The sequence below is a fragment of the Erinaceus europaeus genome, chromosome 17 (assembly GCF_950295315.1).
Source record: "Erinaceus europaeus chromosome 17, mEriEur2.1, whole genome shotgun sequence".
NCBI lineage: Eukaryota > Metazoa > Chordata > Mammalia > Eulipotyphla > Erinaceidae > Erinaceus > Erinaceus europaeus.
Window position 1 is genome coordinate 15465826 of NC_080178.1, and position 17038 is coordinate 15482863.

Consider the following 17038-nt stretch of genomic DNA (forward strand, 5'->3'; position numbering starts at 1 on the left):
TGGGACTAAATGTCTTCGGTGTCAACTCAGAGCAGGCAGAAAGAAGTGCATAGTCTCTGGTTTCCTCTGCTACTTGCCCAGAAGCCAGTTTGTCTTGGGAATTATTTCTGGGTGTGGTGTCTGGCCCAGGTGCAGGGGAGGGTGTGGCCTCCAGCTCCTCTGGGCGGTGTGCTCACCCCTGCTGCAGGTCACATTAGCACCTACCTGTTAGGCTGATCTAAATCATTCTTTATCTCCCCTCTCTGGGACTGAGTGGTATAGTGCATGCAGGCTGTGTACTTTGTATACACAGAGGAACACTTGAGAGAAGATGTAATCTCTGTCAGCTCCCAGGCATCAGAGCGCTGCAGGGACTACAGTGGGGTCTGTAAGTGCACTGCACACACTCCGGGTTCCGTGCGCTCATGCTCCCTCCTCCCTCCCTCCCAGTCCCCTTGGCTGCTGTATCTGTTCAGAGCAGTGCTCTAAAGGGAGGGTGCGTTGGAGGTTTTGCTAAGACAATAACACCAGGTGTACGGGGTTCTGTTTGCATAATATTTTTTGCTTATTATACTTGGTCCCAGTCTAGTAGAGCCTAGCAGGTAGCTTCTCCTCTTGGATTTCACTATATATGTATTTATGAGGAGGGGGAGGGTAGAATATCCAGTACGTCTTATTTCTGCCCTTCTTGAGGGTCATTCCTGACATGTTCACTTGAGAACATTTGGTTTTAATGATTGGGCCTATTACATTAGCCAGCCCAGAGACAGAAACTAGCTTTTAGGTATCTTGTTTGGCCACCACAATGTTTAATAGCCATTACATTTTTCCCCCCTCACTGTCTTTTTGTCCTTCCTTTCCAGTCATCAGGAATTGTTGCCCCATTAGTCAGGGGACAGACTTTCTTTGTGCCTTGTTTGGGACTCTGTGGGTGTGACCCATTCATGTTTTATCCTTAATTCCATTTTTATGTTGGTGACCATTAGCATTCGCTCAGAGGGTGCTATTTTATTTCTTAAGTATCCTACCACTCAACTCCACCAGGGGGCAGCACTGGACACGGCAGTGCCTTCTCCACCCCACCCATCCTGTCTAATTCACCCGAGGGGGGCTCCCCTGCTGTCTGTAAGCTGACATGCTGACAGCCCCCTCACCTGAGAGGCTGCCTGACTTTTTAATAGCAACAATTAACAAACTCCTCCTCTGTTTCCAAAGAGGGAAAGTGAGGGTGCCAGGCTTATTTGGTGGCTGGGGCACACGTTAGTGAGCAGAGCCCTGTGATGCCAGGTCATGCAGTCTGATAGCAGCCTTCCTCTAATGCTGGACTGTGTAAAACCATGGCGGAAAATGTCTGTCTGCACCTCTCCCTGGAAGCATGCCTTGAACAGAGGGGCGTGTTTAGTGAAAAGACTGCTTGGCTTGGGTGTCACCTGCCAGGAAATTAAACTCCAGTTAGGAGTAGGACATGGTAATAATAAAGGAACAAAGACTGCAGGTCTGACCCTGTCATAGAAAGAGAACCGCAGCTTGTTAACACTGTGCCCCTCTCTCTGCTGTCTGGGAGTGTGAATAGCCTCTGCTCCCTACACTTGTTCACAAAGTGTTTCTCACTTCTCTACCCCCTGCTGCTCCTTGGCTCAATGGCTTCATCTCAGCAAGGTGACTTTCATCCTTTAATTTCTTTGTTCTGGTGGCAAATGGAGCGCACACCCTCTCTTTTTCCTTATTGTGATTTAGTTACACACACACACACACACACACACACACACACACACACACACACACACACAGAGTAAATTTACCCTCTTAACAGTTCTTAAGCACAGTATTAAGTATATGTTCATAGCTTTACAACAGATCTCTCAGAACTTTATCTAGTTTCAATGAAACTCTACTCACTGAACAACAGTTCACCATTTTCACCTTCCCTTATGACTGACAGCCACCATCTTATTATTTATTTATTTACTTATTTTTATTGGGGTGGTTAGTGGTTTACAGTAAATACAGTTGTGGGTACATGTGTAAAATGTCTCCATTTTCTGCAACATTTACTTATTTTTAATAGAGACACAGAAATCAGAGAGAAGAGGAAATAGAAAGACACCTGCAGCAGATTCACCATTCATGAAGCTTCCTCCTTAAAGGGGGCAGGGGGTTGTGTATGCTAAAGTAACCGCTCTACTAGGGTACCACTGCCTAGCTCCTTCTTTTTATTCATCTGTCTGTCTGTCTGTCTGTCTGTCCATCTGTCCATCCATCTGTCCATCTATCTTTACCAGAGCACTGCTCAGCTCTGGCTTATGGTGATGCAGGGGAGTTGACACATATAATTTCATTATGTACCAGGCAGGGTCCCAAAGCTTTTTTTCCTCTCTTCACTCTCCTTCCCTCTCCAGAATCCTTTGCTTTGGTACAATTTACCAAAAAAAAAGTTATTTTTTTCCTTCATTTTATTAATTAATTGGATACAGAGAGAAAGCGAGAGAGAGGGGCAAGATAGAGAGGAAGAGAGACAGAGAGATGCCTGTAGCCCAGCTTCACCTACTGTGAAGCTTTCCCCTTGCAGGTGGGAACCGGGGTCCTTTGGCATGGTAACATGTACACTCAACCAGAGTTGTGATTTTTGAGTCCAGTGTTGCCCAACTCCATGTCATACAGTCAGGAGAGAAGAGAGGAACCTTTTAGAGACCATACAAGTTTAAGATGATTCTGTCATGATAGCATGAGGCAGGAGCAAAGAAAAAAATGAGGTGATGGGCAGTGAGTGCAAGGCAATGTTGGTGCACTACAGACAGCACACCATTTTATTGCTTAGTCATCTTCAGATGTCTTTATTTAGAGTTTTTTTTTTTTTCTTCCGATAACAAGTTCCTTTGAAGTGATCGCTGTAGTGTAAGCTAACTTCATGGATGTATCCCACAGTTTGGATTCTGCAGTTGTGACTAGCTAGAAAGTTTTTATGAGATCAGGAACTGTGTCATTCATCTACAGATGTGTCATGAACCACATGACAACAGCCATGAAACCGTTTTATCTTTCACTGTTCTTAGTTTAGGGTAGACTGGGTTCAGTTGGGAAGTTCTGCTGGTCCTGCCTGGTTGTCTCTCTAGAATCATCTGGAGACAGCTAGTCTCGAGCCGTCTCTCCCCTCCCAGGTTCAGAGAGTGACTCAGCTGGTAAAGCACATGCTTTGCAAATCTGAGGATCCTCGGCTCCGTCCTTGGCATCACATATGACTAGCATAGGCTTGATTGCTCTGTCTCATTAAATAATAGCGCTTTAAAACTGAAAGCTAGGCCCAGCTTGCTCTTGGCTAAAGCAAGTCACAGTCTGATAGAGATTCCTTGTGGAGATTAAACAAAGGCACGGAGTCTGGCTCTTTGGGGTTCAGTTTTGCAGGTTAGTTACTTTAAGGACTGTATTTGTATTTTACATACTAGTGTATATCCAACAGCAGATAATGTTTGTGGTATGAATCAGGGCTTGTATGGCCCAGTGGATATGGGTGGATGACCCACTGTGCTTGTTGATTATTCGGGTGAGGACCACGTGATCTCTCCAGGCTCCGGTTATTCATGCTTATCCCATGCAGTAGCCATCAGTTCTCAGCATAAGCCTTTCTAAGAAAGCACTGGTTGGGGACACAGTAGCTTGGGGGACCAGAATCTGTTATGTTCCCTGCAGAAGAAAATAAAATGGCTATTTACTGGACTATAGATTGGCTTCTATACTTTCATATATAAGTTCTGTCTCAAAAACCTTATGAGCTGGGGATTTCCCCTGAAACTTGGAAGCAGGAGGTAATAGACACAGTATGTGGCACACAGTGCTGGATTGAAACTATAATCTGACCCTAAACCTAATGGACTGTGCTGCCTCCTGCATCAGTTACTCAGGGTTTCTTTTTATTAGTCTGTGACCATTAATCTCTTTCAGAGACTTTCACAGTAGTAAGAGTGTTTGCACTGGGGCTAGCTGATTATTGGGGCGTGTTCTGTGCCCTGTGGCAGCACCCCTTGGCCTTTAGCCACTAGATGCCAGCAGCGCTACCCCCGCCCAGCTGGAGCAATCTATACAGTCTTTAGACTGTACTGTAGGTTCCCTGAAGAGAACCTGCCTTCCTTGAAAACCTCTGGTAAATTTATTTTATTATCTGCTCTCCTTTGATTTTTAAAAAAATATTATTATTTATTCATTTGGTAGAGACAACCAGAAGGGGCGTATAGAGAGGGAAAGAGAAAGACACCTGCAGCCCTTCTTCACCACTCATGAAGCTTTCCCCCTGTAGGTGGGGACCAGGGGCTCAACTTTGGTTCCTTGCACATTGTAACGTGCACTCAACCAGGTGCACCACCACCTGACCCCCTTTCTGTTATTTTTAATGTTACATTTCACAGGGAACTAGCAGTAACTTCATACCACACCTGCACTGTGAAACCACTGCTTCTGTGGCCATTTAGAAAATTTTTTTTATAATGATAGTCCTTTTTTTTTTTTTTTTTTTTTAAGATTTTATTAATTTATGAGAAAGATAGGAGGAGAGAGAAAGAACCAGACATCACTCTGCTACATGTGCTGCCAGGGACTGAAATCAGGACCTCATGCTTGAGAGTCTAATGCTTTATCCACTGTGCCACCTCCAGGAGCACCATTTTTTAAAAAAATTTTATTGGATAGGACAGAGAGAAATTGAGAGGGGAGTGAAGGGGGGGTAGAGATAGACACCTGCAGACCTGCGTCACAACTTGCGAAATGACCCCCTGCAGGTGGGATCCAAGAGCTCAAACCAGGATCATTGCATGGGTCCTCGTGCTTTGTACTATGTGTGTTTAATCTGGTGCACAATCATCTGGCCCCCATACCATCTTCTTACGATTTTAATAGAATTCCCTGCTTCTGATGATCTTGAGTTAACGCCTATCTCCTTTTCCCCCCTCATCTTATTTTTACCAAAGCACTACTCATCTCTGGTTGATGGTGGTGTGGGGATTGAACCTGGGACTTTGGAGCCTCAGGCATGATAGTCTCCTTGCATAACTGTTATGCTATCTACCCCTTTCCTCCATCTTTTTTCTTTTTTTATTTTTTTTAATTTTATTCTTTTTTTTTTAAATTTTTTATTTAAGAAAGGATTAATGAACAAAAACATAAGGTAGGAGGGGTACAACTCCACACAATTCCCACCACCCAATCTCCATAACCCACCCCCTCCCCTGATAGCTTTCCCATTCTCTATCCCTTTGGGAGCATGGACCCAGGGTCATTGTGGGTTGCAGAAGGTAGAAGGTCTGGCTTCTGTAATTGCTTCCCCGCTGAACATGGACGTTGACTGGTCGGTCCATACTCCCAGTCTGCCTCTCTCTTTCCCTAGTAAGGTGTGTCTCTGGGGAAGCAGAGCTCCAGGACACATTGGTGGGGTCTTCAATCCAGGGAAGCCTGGCCAGCATCCTGGTAGCATCTGGAACCGTTTCCAGAAGATTTGATCAGAGCTCACGCCGCTAGCGGCTTCTCAGTCCGCCATCTTCCGGGAACCCCCTCCATCTTTTTTCTATACTTGTGATGTCCCTATATAGAAGGGAGTTAGATAAAGTGACGCAAGGCCTTATTACACAGATGCTAGTGTGTAATTCTTTGGAGAACAGAAAATGAGAGTGGAAATATGCACGTTTTTCTCTGTTTAAAAATATTTATTTATACTAGAGCACTGCTCAGCTCTGACTTATGGAAGTGTGCAGGATCGAAGCTAGGACTTTGGAGCCTTAGACATGAGAGTCTCTCTTGCATGACCATTGTGCTGTCTCCACCTTCTAGTTATACTTTTTTTTTTAACTTTTTTTTTTTTATTTAAGAAAGGATTAATTAACAAAACCATAGGGTAGGAGGGGTACAACTCCACACAATTCCCACCACCCAATCTCCATATCCCACCCACTCCCCTGATAGCTTTCCCATTCTCCATCCCTCTGGGAGCATGGACCCAGGGTCATTGTGGGTTGCAGAAGGTAGAAGGTCTGGCTTCTGTAATTGCTTTCCCGCTGAACATGGACGTTGACTGGTCGGTCCATACTCCCAGTCTGCCTCTCTCTTTCCCTAGTAGGGTGGGTCTCTGGGGACGCGGAGCTCCAGGACACATTGGTGGGGTCTTCAATCCAGGGAAGCCTGGCCAGCATCCTGATAGCATCTGGAACCTGGTGACTGAAAAGAGAGTTAACATACGAAGCCAAACAAATTGTTGAGCAATCATGGACCCAAAGCTTGGAATAGTGGAGAGGAAGTGTTACTCACTGCAAACTCTAGTGTACTTCTGCTTTCAGGTATATATTTTGCAGTAGTTTATGGATACGTGTGAACATACGCTCTTTCTCACAGAAACTAGTGTATATCTAGGTTTCTAGTTATACTTTTGTGTACTCTTTCTCCTTCTCCTTCTTTCTTTGACACTATCACGTTTTCTAGACAGATATGGGGTAATGGTGGAGAAATTATACTCAGCAGAATCAGGAAGGTCACTAAAGTCAGCATCTGCACACAGGGGCAAGTAGTGTAGCCCCAGATGTGAGTCAGTGAAAGTCAAATGTCACTAGGAGGAGCAGTTCAGAATGAACCTGGGATGTAAGGAAAATGATTGTGCTCTGAGCTTTGTATTAGCTCAAGGGCTAACAGTACACTATTTGGAGGCCCAGCTGGAATCTGCCCTCTTGTCTAGTTCTGTAGACTCCAGAAACCTCATTACTTGAACAGACCTGAGTCAAGAAGGCTGCTTCTGCTTAATAAATGTTCCAACCCACTGTGCATTTCTTTTTCCTCGGTCTCTTGTAAAACTTCATTTACTTACTTTCTTTGCCCTCATATTGGCAATTAAGCCTCAAGGTTTTAATTCACATTTTAAAGTTTAGTGCTTGTAATATATTAGGCTCCGTGACCCACCTCTTAGGAACAAATGACTTTGGTTGAGGGCTTTTTAAACTTCAGGCCAGTAATCTGGTAGTGAAAAATCACCGAAAACAAAATGTACAGGTTTGCTGCTACTGAGGTAGGGAATGATAGAAACTATCATTATATTTGTAGAATTTGTGGGTCTAGAGATAGACTTTTTTGCTCTGCCTGTTATTCTGATTACAATTATGTGAGAACTCAGGATTATTGGATTCTGTAAATCTCTTCTTGATATGGGGAAAAGTCAGTTAGGAGGTACTGCCTCATAAAGGCTAAACCTGTTTCTCATTGGGGTGTGTGTGTGTGTGTTTGTGTTTTGATTGATCTGCCCTTCCCCATCCATTGGTTTCCTAGTCAAAAATAAGTCTGCAGTCCAAGAGTTAAGTCAGTGGGGCTTGCACATGTGGGATCCTGAGTTTGATCTCTGACACCAGATATACTGGAGTGATATTCAGTTCTCTCTTTCTCACTTGTAAGGTCAATCTTTTTATTTATAATTATTATTTAAAATTTTTTATTAGATTTATTTATTGGATATAGACAGCCAGAAATTGGGAGGGTAGGAGAAGATAGACACCTGGTGGTCTGGAAGATGGCACAGTGGATAAAGTACTGGATTCTCAAGCATGAACTCCCAAGTTCAATCTCTGGCATCACACACACATCCGCACACACACACACGCACGTGCGTTGTGGGGGGGTAGGGAGAACGCTGCAGCACTGCTTCTCCACTCACAAAGCTTTCTCCCTGTAAGTGGGGACCATGGGTTTGAATCCAGGTCCCTGTGCATTGTACTAACCTGCTGCACTACCGCCCAACTCAAGTCCTTGTGCATTGTAACGTATGTTCAACCAGGTGTGCCACCACTCAGGCCCTAAGATAAATCTTTAAAAATTTTTTTTTTTTACCAGGAGTTGGATGGTAGTGCAGCGGGATAAGCGCATGTGATGTAAAGCCCAAGGACCAGCTTAAGGATCCCTGTTCAAGCCCCCAGATCCCCACCTGTAGGAGAGTTGCTTCACAGGCGGTGAAGCAGGTCTGTAGGTGTCTTATCTGTCTCCCCCCCCTTCATTTCTCTCTGTCCTACCCAACAACAATGACATCAATAATAACTACAACAATAAAACAAGGGCAACAAAAGGGAATAAATAAATAAATATATATATATAAAAATTTAAAAATACCTTTTTTAAAGCTATAACTATAGAGCCATGCATGCATGGCATTCTATTCCTGAGCTGACTTTTCCATTTTTTATGTTTTTTTTTTTCTAGTTGAATGATTAATTTTCTTATTGAATACAGACAAGAATTGACAAAGAAGGGGGAGATAATGGGAGTAACACCTGCAGGCCTGCTTCACTGCTTGTGAAGCTCCCCTCCTGCAAGTGGGGATGGGGGATTGAACCTGAGTCCTTTTGCATTGTAACGTGTACTCAACTGGGTGCACCCCCGCCCAGCCCCTCTTTTAATCTTACATAGATAAAGAAGAAGAAGCAGAGAGAAAGGGAGAGGCACCATAACACCATTCTACCACCTGTTCACCTTCCCTTGTTGTGATGCTTCCAACTCATGCTGGGACGTGAACACTGAGCCTTTGGTATAGTGACAAGGCATGTACTCTACTAGGTGACCTGTCTCCTAGCTCCAAAATAAAACCTTTAGTTTTTTTGTACGAAAAAAATTTTTCTCTCTAGCTTTTATTTATTTATTTTAATATATTTTTTATTTTGCTTTATTACTTATCTATTAGATAGGGAGAGAAATTGAGAGACAGGAGGGGATGATAGAGAGGGAGATAAAAAGACATCTGTAGCCCTGCTTTGCCACTTGTGAAGCTTTTCCCCTGCAGATGGGGACCGGAGGCTTGAACCTGTGTACTATATTGTAAGTGCTTAACCAAGTACACTACTGCCTGGTTCTTCTTTCTAGCTTTTTTTGTTTTTAATGTTTTTTTTTTATTTCTTTATTGGGGAATTAATGTTTTACATTCGACAGTAAATACAATAGTTTGTACATGCATAATAACATTTCCCAGTTTTCCATATAACAATACAACCCTCACTAGATCCTCTGTCATCCTTTTTGGATCTGTACTCTCCTCCCCACCCACCCCAGAGTCTTTTACTTTGGTACAATAAAGTGTGACCTGGAACATACCTCCCAAGTCTCTTGTAGAAAAGGGATTTTGCCTCAGAGTAAGCATGTTCACACAGATCAGGGTAGGCCTTTGAATTCAGATGCTCACAAAAGTAAGTTTTTATTATAAAAATTGAAATCCCATGATTACAGTGTGTCAGGAATATGTATATCTACACATACACACGAGCTAGGCCATGGTGTCACCAAATCATCTTGCAATTTTAATAAAAATGACTACCAAGTTAGCAGAAGGCCAGATGTTCCTAGAGAGGTCTGGCTGACTTCTCTAACAAGACTGTTTTTTGTTTGTTTGTTTTTGCCTCCAGAGTTATTGCTGAGGCTCAGTGCCTGCACCACGAATCCACTGCTCCTGGAGGCTAATTTTTCCCTTTTGTTGCTGTTGTTGTGATATATGCTGTTGTTGTGTTTTGTTGCTGTTATTATTATTGTTGTTATTGATATCATTGTTGGAGAGGACAGAGAGAAATCAAGAGAGGAGAAGAGGCAGAGAGGGGGAGAGAAAGATAGACACCTGCAGACCTGCTTTACCACCTGTGAAGCGATTCCCCTGCAGAACCAGGGGCTTGAACCGGGATCCTCATACTGGTCCTTGCGCTTAACGCCACATGTGCTTAACCCGTTGCGCTACTGCCCGACCCCCTCTGACAAGACTTTTACATAGCTAGATAGATAGTCACACACTCAATCCATTTGAATGGCTTCCTGCTTCTTTTTGGTGTCAGTGATTATGTTGTGCTCTGATGTTTAGCCATCTATCACTCATTGCACAGAGACATGAGGAATACATTAATGCTTTGTAAAGATGCTCTAAAGCTGTCCTGGTGAAAGGCAGTGTTTTGAGTTCCATTAATTGTTTATGCTTAATGATAGTAAAATAAAGCCAATCCACACGACAGGCAGTACAAACTTTTGCTGTTGTAGCCCCCCCACACACACCCTGCAGCCTGGCCTTTTAGCAGTGCCACCTTGCCTGGTGTACTTCACAGCAGGGGCAGCATATGCCTGCCATGCTCTGTTGGCAACTACATCCTGTGCTGTAGTGCACCCCAAGAACTAAGGGGCTCTGCAGCTATCAGATGAGTGCTTGTCGTTGGGTAACTTAAGTGATAATTGCCAGTGTGTGAAATGGGGAGGCTTCGATGCCTCCGCTTTAAAGCAGAGATGTCAATGTGGAAATCATAATAGAGGTGTCGTTTCAGACACACAGTTATTATTATTAAATTTTTTTTTAACCAAAGAATAAGGGCTTGTCATATCCCAGCCCAGGCATGTGCCAAGGGAGAGATCTGGGGCTTGCAGAGCAAGATCCAAAAATGAAGAAGGTAGTCATGCATCCAAGTTTCTTTGGCCCTCCGCCCCTTCCTCTGCCCACCCCCGCCCCAAAAGCATTGCTCTCTTTCACCCTGTGGCGGTCTCTTTTGGCAACACTCAGTCTAAGAGCATCAGTGGTAGTTTCCAAGGCAAATAGCCAGCCTCTGACTTTATGTTTTAATAAGCCCCCCCAGGACCAGACTCCACTGCATTTATCAGAACAACCATGTCAGCACTTTAACCTGAGCAGCTTAAGTCACCCAAGGGATGAAGGGTGAGGTAAGCAGTTTCTGAAAACCTTGTTCCTTCAGGAATTTAAGTGCAAGAGCTTATGAGCTCCTGGCAACCCTACTTTGACAGTCATGGGGTCAGTGAGGGATGATTAGATGTGCCTCTCTTGTTCTTCCCAGTCTTGGTCTTCTGTCATGTAGTAACTAGGTGATTTGGGTTTTAAGGGGGACTCGATCGTCACTTGCACCCAGCCCCATCCTCCTGTAGCTTGCAGACCACACATGCTTTCCAGTCACTGCAGTCTAAGATGGCTTGGGAGAGGACCTTTAAGGAGATATTCTAAACTGTGTTGGGTTTTGGGGAACAGAAGGTGAACTTCTGCCTGGAGTTTTCAAGGGTTTTTACATGCAGAGATGAGGAAGAACTTTCCAGAGAAAAGTAAAATCAGCAAGCTGAAGTAGGTGAAATAATGAGAGTGCTTTTAGTTTAACTTGAGCAGTGTTTAAGTGTGGCCTGAGTCCCTGAAGTCAAAATGTTGTTTTATAGTAATGGTGGAGGCTTTTTTTTGGTGTTATTATTATTATTATTTCATTTTACCTACACACTGCTCATCTCCAGTGTATGATGGTGCAGGAGGACTGAACCTGGAACCTCAGAGCCTCAGGCATGAGTCTTTTTGCATAACCATTATGCTATCTCTCATGCCTTTTTGTTTTTCTTAGTCTTACACGAGTACACAATGGAGTCTTTTTTTTAAAGAGACTGACAGCTTGTGACTATGAATTCATATTTGTGTATTAATTTTTTCTCAATTTTAATTTTAAATATGGTGAAAATAAAACTCTTTGGGGGTCCTCAAGGTTTTTTTTTTTTTTTTTAAAGAATGCTAAAGGAGTTTTGAGGTCAAAGCGATGGGAAGCCACTGGACTAGGGCATGTAGTATATGCAAAAAATTAGACATTTGAATGCCAATCTGAAGAATTTGGATTTTATTTCCTAGGTAGAAGGGAGCTATTAGCTCGGGTTTGGCTCCCTGAACTGAAATAGCAACTAAGACATTAAGGCCAGACTAGGAGATTGCTCTCCATACACGGGCACCAGTGGCTTCTTAGGTTCTAGGCGCATGTCAGTATATGGAAATAAACACATGTTGGATAGGTTCAGATTACTAATCAGAGAAGGAACAAATACTTTTTTCCCCCTTCATTTAAAATGCTAGGAACTGTACAGCTTCAATTGTCTGCCTACTGATATTAGCAGAGTTTAGTATTCATTTAGAATAGGGTGGGCAAGTTTTTTCTGTAAAGGACCTCTTAGTATTTTTAGGCCAAGCATTACCAAGGTTGTCAGCTCTGCCTCAGCTCCACAGCAGTCTTGGTAGTAAACACATGAATGGATGTGACTGTGCTTGGATAAAACTTATTTTTTTTAAAGATTTTATATATTTATTAATGAGAAAGATAGGAGGAGAAAGAAAGATCCAGACATCAATCTGGCACATGTGCTGCCAGGGATCGAACTTAGGACCTCATGCTTGAGAATCCAAAGCTTTATCACTGCGCTACCTCCCAGATCACTGGATAAAACTTTTATTTTCAAGAAATGGATAGGTCCAGGCCATGTAGTTTGTCCCACCCACTGTGGAGCATAGGGGCAACTAGCTTTTTGAGAAAGCAGTTCTTTTGAAAGCTACCTTTAACTTTCAGAAGTTTACTTTTAGGGTTTTGTATATTAGTTTTGAAATAATTTTAAACTTGCAAGAATAATTTAAAGTATTCTCTATATATTATGTATAACATTTGCCACGTTTGCTTGATCATACCTTCTCTATCGCACCATTTCTGTGTGAATATGGTTATATGCTGTTGTACTTACTGTGTTCTTCTTACAGTAACCAGAGTTGATCAGGCAGTATCCTTTCATTCAGACTTCTACAAATAAATTGATAGCTCTACGAGTAAGACTTCTGAGCGTTACGTATAATGCATAGCACATGTTACACATTATGTTTATAAATCAGGGCTGGGAAGAGAGCATAATGGCTATATAAAAAGACTTTCATGCTGGGTGCTCCAGTGTCCCAGGTTCGATCCCCAGCACCACCAAAAGCCAAAGCAGAGCAATGCTCTAGTAAAATAATAACAATTATTATTATTATCATAATACATAGTCTCAACCAAAAGTTTTGGTATCTTCTACCTGTTCTCTGACAGATCAAAGCAGCATAGTCCTTAATATACCAAGCCAGGCGAGATTGCAAAGAAATTTTTTTTTTGGGGGGTTGTTATTGTCTAAATTAAAATTCGTTTTCTGTCAGAGAGCTTCAGTGACTCTAAAACATTTCTAACTTGCGATAACAGGCCAGTATGAAACAGTAACCCCAAGCTTGAACAAGCTCATACTAGCTCTTCCCGAAGCCTTAACTGATTTCACATTATTGAATTGTGTAGTAGATCATTGTCAAGTCAAATTTGTGGTGACTGCAGTAGAAGGCACACAGCTGTTCTATTTCCTGGTGCCATTTCCTCATTGATGGCTCTTTGCAAGATGCTAACTGGAAGAGAGAAAGTTTTTTTTTTTTTTTTTTAGTTTTCTAAGAGTGGTGGTGATGTATTTGTCTAATAATTCAGTTCTTTCTTTATTCATCATCAGCTGGTGAAGTCCTTTTTATTCATTTAGAGAGGTAATGGCTTTGTAACCGAAGAGGATGTAATGTTTCATCGATGATATCTAATGTATGGTGCTAGTAATAGTGCTGGGCTCTTCTGAGTTTGTGTATTAGCAGTTAAAATGCCACGTATGGATGACTTGCCAGTCTGCTGTATTGCATGGAGAACAAATGGTGCCACTAGATTTCATAGTAAGTAGGCACAGGGGGTGCATGTTCCCAAAGAACCTGATCAGGAGCTCTCCAGAGACAAAGCTGAAATAACATTTTGGTTCTACTCTGATTTAAGGAAGTCTTCCAAATTAAGGCCAGAGCTTAGGGTGAGAAGTAGACTTTGCAGGATTATAAAATGGAATCATTAAAACTGAAATGATTCCACCCAAATTCTTCTAGCTCAAGAATCCCCTTTGTATCACCCTTAGAAAGTGACCCTATCTCTTTGGACACTGTGCCCGCCTTGGCATAGGAGGGGACTGTTTTGGCCTCCTAACTTTCAAGACTCATTTTCCAGGCAGAAGTATTTAAGGAGGATAAATATTGGTCACTCTGGGGGATGCTGCTTGCCAGTGGATCTCTGCTTATTAAGCAGCCACTTGGAAGATGACACAACAGCTCAGTAATGATGGCAGCTTAACTCCTGAGCCTTCTGGGATGGGCCCAGTTCTAGGTGTTCCAGGGCAGCGAGCCGTGCCTAGATCTTCCTTTCATTATTTCATGCCCACCTAGTTCTTGTAGAACTGACTTGCCTGTACTGAATAAATAATGAAGAAAATGTCTTAAACTCGTTTCAGAATTTCACTTCTTTTTCTAGTCCGTGTACATCCTTTGTTTCAAAGACTCAGAGGAATGCCATTGTTTTATGTACCCCCATGAAAGCCAAACACATCTTGTGAATTAAACTGTCATACGATCTTAAGATGCACCCCAAGTCCAGACATTAAAATGTGGAGGGAAAGTATGTTCTGGAATTGAAATACAGCCTTTCTGTTGTGGTAAGCAGTGATACAATCTAAGATTCAAGCTTTCAGCCAGAGAGAAACAGTATTTCATCCCTTTTATCCCCTCATTCATGCCACCGTGTTTTTTCTCTTCAGGCGTAGGGCTGTTTAGAGTGTCTGTAGGCTGGGGAAGTAGCTCAGTGGTAGAACATGTATATAAGGCTCTCTGGGTTTGATCACCAGCATACACACATGCACACAGAATCTGGGAAAAATGAAAGAAATACCCATAACCGTGGAAATTGTAAGCCTGGCCTAGCTAGAAATCATCACTCTAACAATTGATTATCCTCGGTAGGAAAAGTAGCAGCCCAGAATAACAGGGTGTCTGCATCTCTTCCTGGGGCTGTGAGGGGGAAATGCTTCCGCGGGCCAGTTGCTGGGATAAAGTGACTGCACATGACTATACCTAAAGCCAGCTGGTTCTAATAACAGTGGATTGAATTAACTCAATTGGAAAAGATTGGTAGCTGCTGTCCTCCTCCTGCAGCTCTGCTTTAAGGAAGAGTCTGGAAGGGAGCTGGAGATCTGCTCTGGGAGAAGCAGGCAAGATGCTGCTAGAGAGGAACAACGCACATTTCTTTCCGAGACCATTTCCTTTGAAAAGTGTTTTATGGCAGGAGCTTGACAGGCTGCCAAGGCATATTGGAGTTGGGAAGTAGTGAGGCAGACTGAGGGTCCCCTGAGCCATGCCTATCAGATTTTTTTTTTAATTTTACATTTATTTAGTTATTTTCTCTTTTGTTGCCCTTTTTATTATTGTTGTAGTTATTGCAGTTGTTATTGATGTTGTTGTTGGATAGGACAGAGAAATCGAGAGAAGAGGTGAAGATGGGGAGAGAAAGATAAGACACCTGCAGACCTGCTTCACTGCCTGTGAAGCGACCCTCCTGTAGGTAGGGAGCAGGGGGCTTGAACCGGGATCCTTAGGCCAGTCCTTCCACTTTGTGCCATGTGTGCTTAACCCACTGCGCTACCACCCAACTCCCTATCAGATGGGTTTTAACTGGTCCTTCTATGAAATTGGATTTGGGGGGTCCTTTAGCTAAAGTTTAATAGGGATTTCATTCAAAGGATTGCTAGCTTTCCATAAAAAATAGGAAGGAGCCAGCAGCACAGCACCCACATTCTAGTTTGGGCCCACAGTGGGAGCATGTATACTGTTACCTGCCAGGATCCCAAAAGATTATACCGAGTAGGCTAGTGGTCTGAAGCTTTTTGGAGTTGGCAGACCCTCACTGAAGTCTTGGCACCACCAGCTAATAACTGTGTGCCACAAGGAGTTATACTTAACTTCTAGACCCACTGAAAATCATGTATGTATAATAACGCTCACTTTTCCAGGTTGTGATATGGTTTAAATAAAGAAATATGCAGGAAGTACTTAGTATTTGCCAAACACAAAGGTGTCGAGCAAGATGTGTGCATCATTATGATCGGTTGAATGTGCGGTTGGGCTGGATTACATAAGTAAAGATTTTTGTCACTTGCTAAGAGGACCCGAGGAGTGTGCTGTTTTCCCATAAAGGGGGGGGGGGTGTGAGCAGAAGAAAAGGGGGTGTGGGTTAGGATGGCATGGAGAAACAACACTAAGTAAGTGTTGGTACTTACATGACCATCTCTGGGTCTGCCTAGATCTCCCTTCTGTGTTGGTCCTAACCTCCCTTTTGTCTCTGAGGGGATACTGCAAATAGAAACACGACCAGGATCCTGCAGCACCTGTCCATTGTTCACTGAAGAGCAGTATTGAGCATAATGCAGTGGCCATATCCAGTGTGAGAGCTCTGTTGCTGCTCATTTATGTCGCTTAGTACTTAGCTTGTAGAAGGGGCATGCTCCCAGATAGGTAACAGCAAGGGGGATTTTTATTTATCTCCCCACCACCCCCGTTTTTCCTTATGAATGACCTCTGAGTTGGTAATTGACAGGGATTATTGCCATTTTTTTAATCTCTGCTAGGAGGCTGCTGGAGTCTTCCCTCATTTCATTATCCCGTTATGATGGAGCAGGATCCAGAGAGCACCCAATATACCCAGACCCAGCGAGGTAAGGCCAAAGTGAGACTGGCACTAGGTGGGGGGGAGGGGCTGCCCTTGGGGTTGCCAAGCTGGTGGAAGCCCCATGCTGTGCCTCTCTGGTCCTGGTGCTCTTGTACTCTTCAGTTAAAGTTTTGAGACAGGTGGTTCAGGTAATTGGGAATTGTTGCAGGTAAGTGAACAGACCTGTGGAGGCAGATGGTTATGACTGAGCGCTTGTCTTTTTTTTAGGGCCATCTCTGTAAGTGGGGTACGAGAGTAGGGATCTGAGGAGGCCACTGGCAGAGTCACAGGATATTCCTTTCTGCTGGTTAGAGAGTGTCGCCACTCAGACAGACAAAAGGGGGGAATAAAAGTTTGCTAATAAGGAAGTTGCTTATAAATTCAAATAAACAATCAGTAAACTCTACTTTCTCTTCTTTAAGAAAATTTATAATTTATGACATCAAAGGGTAGTAATCAAACTCTTTCAGATAGCGAATTTCTCAGGACTTCCTGGGAGAAGAGATGCTTAACAAAAGTAACTGAATAAAGTAAATTTAGCGTTTTACTGAAGTGCTTGCCTTAACACTGATTAGAAGACATCTGAACAGTTCTTGGAGAGATTTAAAAAAATCTCAGATGTGTTCAAGGCCTGTCTCTACCAAATACTGGTAACCAAGGACTAAGAAGAATGAGATGGCAAGTCGATGCATCACAGTTATCTATAGAGA

At 43.0% G+C, this 17038-nt stretch overlaps 1 protein-coding gene across 10 annotated transcripts in view; it reads left to right on the forward strand.

Moving 5' to 3' along the window:
- Positions 1 to 17038, forward strand: part of AMBRA1 (autophagy and beclin 1 regulator 1) — a 208474-nt gene that overhangs the window by 66276 nt on the left and 125160 nt on the right. For 7 of the 10 annotated variants that reach the window (XR_009545601.1, XM_060176495.1, XM_016186443.2 and 4 more), the window contains one exon: positions 16249 to 16335. The exons of the other annotated variants lie outside the window; for them this stretch is intronic. Coding sequence is in view for 6 of the 7 variants with exons in the window: in XM_060176495.1 (XP_060032478.1) it covers positions 16249 to 16335 (87 nt within the window). In the remaining variant the exon portion in view is untranslated. The remainder of the gene's footprint in view (positions 1 to 16248; positions 16336 to 17038) is intronic. 10 annotated transcript variants of the gene reach the window in all.